The sequence below is a fragment of the Bufo gargarizans genome, chromosome 3 (genome assembly GCF_014858855.1).
Source record: "Bufo gargarizans isolate SCDJY-AF-19 chromosome 3, ASM1485885v1, whole genome shotgun sequence".
Classification (NCBI taxonomy): Eukaryota; Metazoa; Chordata; class Amphibia; order Anura; family Bufonidae; genus Bufo; species Bufo gargarizans.
In genome coordinates this window covers 293634108-293644031 of record NC_058082.1, presented here as the reverse complement: position 1 = coordinate 293644031, position 9924 = coordinate 293634108, and the positions used below count along the sequence as shown (strand labels likewise).

Below are 9924 nucleotides of genomic sequence, written 5' to 3'. Positions count from 1 at the left end.
CAGTTCTATATTCTTAACTCACATTCAAAATAAGCTTAAATTTCCAGAAAATGGACCAAATAGGTTCTAATAGTGGTATCCTTATTTGTGTCTAAATATATTTCAATTGGTAAAGTTTGAGCAAGATACACAGTCGAGTCACACCGTTATGACTACTTTTGATATCGGCAGCGCTTAGCACATGAAGTTAGTCACATGTGATGAGCTGGCTTGGTGAGTATATAAGGTGTGCGATAGACTGTCTGCACACATATCCCTCATCGTCATCATAGGTGAAAGGCAGCGTTCTGGTCTGGGGAATGTTTTCATGGCATTCTTTGGGTCCATTGGGCAGGCACTTTCAACCTATTTGGGAATGAATCCATCCTTGCAGATCACGAACACCCATAAATGCTGAATGTCTGCCCTGAGGCGGATGGGATCTTCCAGCAAGACGATGCAACATGTCACACAGCTAGAAATGTCTAACATTGGTTGGAAGAGCATGACAAAAGACTTCCAAGTACAACCCCGACCCCCTAATTCCCCAGACTTGAACCCAATTGAGCATCTGTGAGACCACCTGGATAATCATGTTCACTCTATGGATTCTCCCCCATTCACCCTCCAGCAGCTGTGGGATGCACTGCAGTCATCATGGCTCCAGATACCTGTGGCAATCTACCAGGACCTTACTGAGTCTCGCCCAGCCTGTCTAGCTGCTGTCCGTGCTGAAAATGGATGGATGTTAGCTGGTGGTCATAATAATGTGACTCCACTGTGTATGTATTATCCCAGAAACTCTGCTAACGTGTTACATCATCCAATTGTGGCTATTTCTTCGGGGCTGCAAACTTTCCTATATACTGGATTATTTGGTAAAAGATCTCATATGAGAGGATATACCACAATACATAAATGCTGTCAGCAAGAGATCCATGGCAGAACCAAGAAACACAATAAGATCAGTTTGGCTATAAATGATGTAATGTCATGTAAAACAAAATAAGGCTCTGTGCAGACAGCGTTTAGGTGTTTCAGCAGAGGCATATGTTGGCAAAATGTTCTGATGTGCACTTCCAACAGAAGGCTCAGAAACATACCACTGCATAGGCACACAGTGACATACATCTCCCACTGACTCAAATTGTAAAACAATTAAAATTAAAAATAAATACACAGTATAAGGGTCCATTCACACATCTGTTTCTTTCCTGATCTGTTCCGTTTTTTGCTGAACAGATCTGGACCCATTCATTTTCAATGGGTCCTGAAAAAAAAAAAATAAAAAAAAAAAAAAATATATATCGGACAGCACAATGTCAGATTTTTTTTTCAGGACCCATTGAAAATGAATGGGTCCAGATCTGTTCCGCAAAAAACATAACAGATCAGGAAAGAAACAACGGGCGTGTGAATGGACCCTAACTGCCAACAACTTTTTTTTTTTTCTTGTGGACCTCTGAAAAGTAAAATGCAGTATGGTGCACTCTTGTACAGTTAATCAAATAGTTATACCAATGCATACCACCCCAACAGATTCCAAAAGGACACCCTTTTGGCCTCCGTCAAGTGAAATGAGCCCTGTGGATGATACATATGCGAAACATAGGGCTCAGATCCAGCCTTTACACTTATCAAGCTCATCTAAGTTGTTCCCAATATCTCACAGAAAACCAAGCACTGACCCACAATTATATATATATTTTTTAAAATAAAACTGCATGTATTGACATTTCTCATAAGCAGCTGTGTTTCTAATCAAAGCAGTAAAGATGAGATCCATGTTTCGCAGTCAGTTTATTAGACAAGCGCATCAGGTCCTACAGTAAAACATCTCCAGAATAAAATCAGGAATTTTTAATTCATTCATCGACAATTCCTTACAAAGGAAAAAAAAAAAAATCTGATTCACCAAATCCCTTTTAACGTTCCACAGAACCAAATAAATTCTCTATACATCCATTCAAAGTCAATAAATTAAAGAAATTTACAGGAGCGAGACACAGGCCTTTCACAGTGACAGGCAGAACAGTGGAATATAAAGGTCCAAGACAAAGCATTTGTGGCATATGGCAGGGCTGTGGCCCTCTACCAACGGCAGAATGAGAACCATCCCATAGGCTCCTTCACACCTCCATATGAATATATTATATATACACATACACATATGTAGGTTGTAAGCCTTTTATGGGAGAAATGATAAAACTACAAAAATCAGAGGATGGTAAAGCAGCTCCCTTCACACTCTCACCTCTATAAATTCCAGTTTAGAGAGGACTTCCTCGCGGGTGCACAGACCTTCTTGCTGTGCACACATGCGAGGTGGAGGGCTCTCGTGACGCTGTTCAGGAGGAGATGGCGGAAGTAGATGGGGAGAATCATACTCCTCTGATGCTAGGTCAGGCACATCATCAGACTGAGCATCAGAACTTTCCAGGTCACTACGGATGCTCTCAGGTTGTGCTAAAGTTATGTCCCGGGTGGCCAGTTGGCCCCTGCAAGCATAGTCTTCCTCCCCCTCTACAAGAGGGGCGCCAGGGTGCAAAGATTCTTCTGTGCTGCTTTCACTCATCAGCTGGTATCGAGAAGGCTTGGCTTCTATATGTACTTGGATTTCCAGATTATTGACCTCCCTAACAGAAAACAAATAGAAAAGGAAATACCATTGTGAAAAATGGAGGAGGGAAAAAAAAAAAATCTCTTTCTTGATTCTCTCTATAGCAGGGGTGCACAACGTTTCCTGATTGGGGGCCACATTGCCAGACTGAACCAATGCGAGGGCCAAACCTAAAATTTAAAGGTGTATTAACAACTGAAATATTGTACTTATGGCATATTGAACACATATTATATAACATGAATGTCTAGTTACACTTCCAGGACTCCCATCTAATGGGAGAAATACATGAAAAATACATGTGAGCAGCCACAAGACATAGGCATACATGTCTGTTACCAGATGGTTGGGGGCCCGCACAGAATGGTATCAAGGGCCGCATGTGGCCCCCGGGCCGCAGATTATGCACCCCTGCTCTATAGCAAGGTTACGGCATTCACTTTGTTTCCCACCAGACTGAACCAAGTCAGCAATTCAGCCATTGTCTAAAAAAAAAAAAAAAACTGTGAAAGGTCACACAAATGAAAAAATTCTTGTATCTGATAACTCTTTGCTGAATGGAGATTTATTAAGAATAGAGCAGCTGTATATTGTTGCACTTTACTCATTGGGTTCCCTACACTGATAGAGTCCAGGTTATGGACTAGGTCAGTGATGGAGAACCTTTTAGAGACAGAGTGCCCAAACTACAACCCAAAACCCAATTATTTATCACAAAGTGCCAACACAGCAATTTACCTCAATGTCATGGATGTTCAAGTGTGGTGACAATATGTCATCTCAGCCATGTGTGAGAAAATTGTGCTTCTGCTACTTCGACCGTGTCAAACCTTACATAGATCTCTAGAATACTGTATTGGCCATGCTCTGGAAACAGATGGTTGGCACAGGCTGATGACATGATTACCCAGCACCAAGTTGTTTTTTTTATTCAAATACCCACATACAAGGATAGACAGACAGATTCAGTGAGGGAAAATAAGTACCCATATTTGATACACGGGTGATTTTGCATGTTTTCCCACCTACAAAGAACAGAGAGGGGTGTAATTATTATCGTAGGTACACTTCAACTGTGAGACAGAATCTAAACAAAATCCAGAAAATCACATTGTATGATTTTTAAATTAATTAACATTTTATAACATGAAATAAGTATTTGATACAATAGAAAAACAGAACTTAATATTTGTTTACAATTACAGAAGTCAGATGTTTCCTGTAGGTCTTGACCAAGTTTGCACGCACTGCAGCAGGGATTTTGGCCCACTCCTTCAGATCTTTTAGGTTTTGGGGCTGTCGCTGGGCTACATCGAGTTTCAGCTCCCTCCAAAGAATTTCGATTGGGTTCAGGTCTGGAGACTGGCTAGGCCACTGCAGGACTCTAAAATGCTCCTTACGGAGCCACTACTTCGGCTACTTTCACACTCGCGTTTGGTGCGGATCCGTCATGGATCTGCACAAACGCATCCATTCAGATAATACAACCGCATGCATCCGTTCAGAACGGATCCGTTTGTATTATCTTTAACATAGCCAAAATGGATCTGTCTTGAACACCATTGAAAGTCAAGAGGGACGGATCAGTTTTCTATTGTGCCAGTGAAAACTGATCCGTCCCCATTGACTTACATTGTGTGTCAGTACGGATGAGTTTGTCTCAGTTTCGTCAGACGGACACCAAAACACTGCAAGCAGCGTTTTGGTGTCCGCCTCCAAAGCGGAATGGAGATGGAACAGAGGCAAACTGATGCATTCAGAGCAGGTCCTTTTCCATTCAGAATGCATTGGGGCTAAACTGATCAGTTTCGGACCGCTTGTGAGAGCCCTGAACGGATCTCACAAACGGAAACCAAAACGCCAGTGTGAAAGTAGCCTTAGTTGCCCCGGCTGTGTGTTTCAGGTCACTATCATGCTGGAAGACTCAGCCACGACCCATCTTCAATGAGGGAAGGAGGTTGTTGGCCAAAATCTTGTGATACATGGCCCATCCAGCCTCCCTTCAATATGGTGAAGTCGTCCTGTCCCCTTTGAAGAAAAGCACCCCCAAAGTATGAACTTTCCACACCCATGCTTCATGGTTGGGATGGTGTTCTGGGGGTTGTACTCATCCTTCTTCCTCCAAACATGGCGAGTGGGGTTGATACCAAAAGGTTCTATTTTAGTCTCATCTGACAACATGACCTTCTCTCATGCCTCCTCTGGATCATCCAGATGGTCATTGGTGAACTTCAAATGGGCCTGGGCATGTGCTGGCGTGAGCAGGTGGACCTTGCGTGCCCTGGAGGATTTCAATCCATGACAGCGTAGTGTGTTACTAACGGTAATCTTTGAGACTGTGGTCCCAGCTCTTTTCAGGTCATTGACCAGGTCCCTCCCATGTAGTACTGGGCCGATTCCCGACTCCTTTCTCAGAATCATCTTTATTTCACGAGGCAAGATCTTGCATGGAGCCCCAGACCGAGGAAGTTTGACAGTCATCTTGCGCTTCTTCCATTTTCTAATAATTGCGCCAACAGTTGTTGCCTTCTCACCAAGCTGCTTGCCTATTGTCCTGTAGTCCATCACAGCCTTGTGCAGGTCTACAATTTTTTTTTCCTGGTGTCCTTAGACAGCTTTGATCTTGGTCTTGGTGGAGAGGTTAGCGTGTGATTGATTGAGTGTGTGGACAGGTGTCTTTTATACAGGTAATGAGTTCAAACAGGTGCAATTAATACAGATAATGAGTGCAGAGTAGGAGAGCTTCATAAAGAAAAACTAACAGGTCTGAAAGAGCCAGAATTCTTGCTGGTGGTTAGGTGATCAAATACTTATTTCATACAATAAAATGCAAATTATTTAAAAATCATACAATGCGATTTTTGGGATTTTCTAAATTCTGTCTCTCACAGTTGAAGTGTACCCAAGATAAAAATTACAGCCCTCTCTATTCTTTATAAGTGGGAAAACTTGCAAAATCGCCAGTGTATCAAATACTTATTTTCCCCACTGTATGAGATGTATACATAAAAAATGAAATAGAGGCAACACTCCAAAGTAAAGTGAAATGGCTGGTGGACCCATTTATTCACCTCATTTGGTCCACCACCCATTTCACTTTACTTTTGGAGTGCTGCCTCTATTTCATTACACCCCAATTTTGACAGTGCTGCTGTTTTTTCTATTTTTAGATAGAGAAGATAATTGGATTTTTGTACTTGCCATAAAAACCCTCTTGTTCAATTTATTGGGGGGGACACACCACCATGGGTATATGCCCAGCTACCACTAGGAGGCGACACTAGATATCAAAAAGGTTGGCTCTGCCCAGGTGGGGTATACCCTCTCCACAGCCACTAGGCTAATCAGTTTGTACCAATAGCAGTAGGAAAGAGAAACAAAAGCAAAAAGCAAAACATATCCTGGAACGGGAAAGGAAACAAGAACAGCAGCCCGGTGACATGAAAATAAGTGAAAACAAAGAGTGGGATCTGTGTCCCCCAATGAATTGAACGAGAAAGGGATTTTACGGTAAGTACAAAAAATCAAATTTTCTTGTTAATGTCATTGGGGGACACCGCACCATGGGACGTCCCAAAGCAGTCCCCGAGGGCGGGACGCACAGGTGCTGGAGAACCCTGTGATCCAACCGGACCAGGAGGCCATAGCAATGAAATGGTTCCAAAGGATAAAATATAGGAGATAGTCAGGATTCCAAGGACAAGTGCCTGGGAAAAGAGCCCAAGAAGGAACAAGGGGAAACACCTGGTTCCTCCCGAGGTGGGATAGGGAGCAAGGCAGATGTCCTGAGCAAGAACCAAGTGTTGATCAAGTGCGCAATAAAGAGCCCGAGGAAGGATCGGGAAGAACTAGGGCTCCTCCTGAAGAAACAGGAGAGTAGCACAGCAACGTCTGTTGGTAATGACCTATCGCTCTGCATATGGATTCTCCTCCTGGAGCATCCTTCCATAAGAAGACAGAAAATTAGACTATGAGGGTACCTGGCAGGAGGAAAAATGTCTGGAAAAAAGAACAAAGCAGTCCTTAACCAATGATAAAAACTTCCTGGAAACGAGCTAAAAGACCCTGTGGACCGCCCTTCGGCAAAAGGAAGGCGCTTCTATAAGGCCTGGAAGCAAAGGAACCCGGACAGAAAGAGGACCCAGCAAGGAAAAAAAAAAACTAACTTGTCGCAGACCAAAAACATGGCCTGTCTGTGGCCAACCTCCTGTAAAGGCTAGGGTAGAGAGGAACCATGGGAAGGGAGCGAGCCTCCTTCCACAGTAAGGCATGTGGGCAAGGAGAAACAGCCTATGAGAAGGTGGAAACCCCATGCTGCTAGAGAAAGCAGCCAACCCCTGGGGAAGGAGGGGGGCCTAGGTAATGGCCAGGAGAAGGGAACGTAAAGACCTGCTTCCCATAAATAAAAAATAAATAAATAAATGAGGCTGGGATCGAGCCTCCGGAAAACTAAAACAAAATATTGCTGTGAAATGTAAGACCAGAGATATCCCTGGCCACATGAAGTTATAGGGAAAAGGGAAACAGTAGCAGGCCCTGGTAATACAAGCGGAGACACAAGTCTGAGAAATATTGGAGTAGAAGGGAGAGGACTCCAAACAGTCTAAGGAGGAACAGTTCTCAAAACGAGGGAAAGCTCCATCCTGAAAGTGACCAATATGACATCACAATAATTAATGCGCATGCGCCGATGGACCGCCTCCTTTGTTGTGTTTTTGCTTCGTTAGACGGCGCATGCCCAATAGTTACTGTGATGCCATACAAGGAATGGGCATCGCAGTGCGCATGCGCCGGCCAAAGGAATGAGTGCGCAGTCGCGGGATCTCGGCGGAATAACAAGTTGGTAGATAGGCGGTCAGAGGGAAAGGATGGGCGGGCGGAGGGTAGGAAGGGGCGGGGGAAGCAATGAAAAGGCTGAGCTAGCAGGGCACCTACGAGGGCAACGCCGCCCCTGGGCACTTGCGAGCCCTCATTTGCATATGTTATAAAGACCGTTTTTGATGGTTTTATAAGTCCAGGATTGATATTGTTTACCCGTCGGGTTCACCCGATGATTTATGTATGTTTTATTATGTGCTAAACTCAATAAAAAACTATTGAAACAAAATAAGTCCAGGATTGATGCCAGAGGTAACGTTTTTATTAACTGTAAGCATGCTAGGGAGCTATGGGAAGGGTTAAAAAAGTGAAATGCTGATGACAGACTCCCTTTAATATTTTATAAGACCGAACAGTCCATGTAAATCCATCTATTTTAATGCCAGCCAGAAGCTTTTTACATTATTGCATTATTCTTTACAAGACAATAGGGTGTGTCTGCTGGAGAGAGCACCTTAGCCGTGTATGAAGCCAAGGTTGAGCCACTGGCACAACTTTTTTTTCAGATATATTAAAGTAAAAACCATGCCTAGTACAGGGGCAATGAGAAGACTTGGAGGTACTGCACCGGGTGTCAGATCTTAAGAGGCCAGCCATATACTGGATCTAAGAAATGCAACTCTACTCAGCCCAAAAAGGTGGGAGAACATATGGTTGCCAGGTACATACTTCAACCACGATGGACCGTCGGATACAGCGCCTTGAGATTGTACAAGTACACCGCCGAGCATGACGGTAATGAGGTGCCAGATGAATACTACAACCAGAGAAGGGTGATGAATACAGTGTCTGGGGATGGTACCATCACTCAGCATGAAGAGGGGTCCCATGATTGCCTAGCACACATTAGAGCCAGAAAAATACACCCAGTAATGCAGGAGCCGTATGGGCCACAGATTGTACCAATAGGGCACAGCACTTGGAGATATTATAAATACTTCGCCTGAATGGGAGTAATCGGATTGCATGGTGCACACAATAATGAGAGTGGAGACATATCTACAGCATCTGGAAATGGCATAGGTACTGCGCTTGATAAAGGAGTAGAATGACTGCATGATGCATACTAGAACTGTAAAGGCTATAGCATCTGGAAACTGTACAGATACTCTACCCAATAAGGGAGTAATACGTTGTGCAGTGCAGACTAAAAACCAGACAGATGTAATGGCTACAGTATGTGGAGATGGTACAGGTACTCTACCCAATAAGGGAGTAATACGTTGTGCAGTGCAGACTAAAAACCAGACCGATGGAATGGCTATAGCATCTGGAGATGGTACAGGTACTCCACTGAAGAAGAAAGCAAGGTGGCTGCATGGTGCACACTAGAGCCAGACAGGTTCCATGGCTACAGCGACTGAACATTGCATGTATACTTTGCCTGTGGTGCACACTAGAACCAAACAGGTGTAATGGCTACAGTCTCTGGAGATGATGCAGGTACTTCACCTAATAAAGGAGTAATATAGTAAATCAGGGTTCCCCCAGTAATATGTTGCGTGGTGCACGCTAGCCCCAGGGTAAAGCTCCACATACTGGAGAGACGGCAAGTTGACTTACCTGTGTGGATAATATCCTGTGCAGCCAGGGGAGTGCCATCTGAAAATCAACTAAAGGAGATACCAACCCTGGAGAGGAGAGGTTCCTCAGTGGACATTTGTCTTTGACCACCCAGAGAGATTCTGTATGGTGGAAGACCGCCTGATGCTCTGTTCAGAGTCATAATCTGTGCAGAGGTGTCCCCCGAGGAAGCATAAGATGCGTCAGGGAATGATAAGTCACCAGCCTCAGACCTGTTCTGGGGGTGACCCCAGGATGCCGAGGAGGAGCGGGACTTAGTTTTGACAATCCGAGGTAGTTTGCGGGACCTGGTGTCTGAATGTGAGCGTGCCCCATCCACGTAGGAGTCCCTGGGAGGGGCAGGGGCAGCCACAATTTGTGCAGGCAAGCAGTCCAGCGACTCCACCGTGGATTGGGAGAGTCGGACAAGGTTCCCTATGGCTTGGGACAGGGAACAGGCCTATTCAGGAGGGACCGACACAGAACGGGTGGTCAGGGAGACATAAAAGGACCTGGGAGCAAGGTACTGCACTGCACACAAACAGGGAAGGCTGACCGCATGGCAACTCTTTATCGCAACGGGCGCATGTAAAATACATGGCGACCAGGAGCGGGGGCTGGGAATTAGAGTCCTCTCTGGAGGAGGATATGGACTGATGGGGAGCCTGAAAAAAGAAAAACAGCCAGGCAGAGGCTGTCCTACCAGACCACAGGCGTCCTGTTCCCGAAGAGGTGCTCCAGCAGCTGCAAAACGTGCAAGGAGGTTTGCTGGCAAGATGGAGGCTCTTTCTTCTTGAAAAAAAAGAGGTGAAGTGAAAAGCTCCCCCCACAGGGTTAAAGCCTGCACTTGGCTGGGATAGGAGGGGGAAGAGAATCCATCCCAT

The 9924-nt window shown here is 44.8% G+C and overlaps 1 protein-coding gene across 1 annotated transcript in view; it reads right to left on the bottom strand.

Annotated features, from left to right (window-relative positions):
• Window positions 1–1766: 1766 nt before the first annotated feature.
• The window catches only part of RNF19B (ring finger protein 19B), a 30857-nt gene continuing 22699 nt past the window's right edge, over window positions 1767–9924 (bottom strand). Inside the window, 1 exon segment of the mRNA XM_044286433.1 lies at window positions 1767–2615. Within this exon segment, the coding sequence (XP_044142368.1) occupies window positions 2222–2615 (394 nt within the window). The 3' untranslated portion in view covers window positions 1767–2221.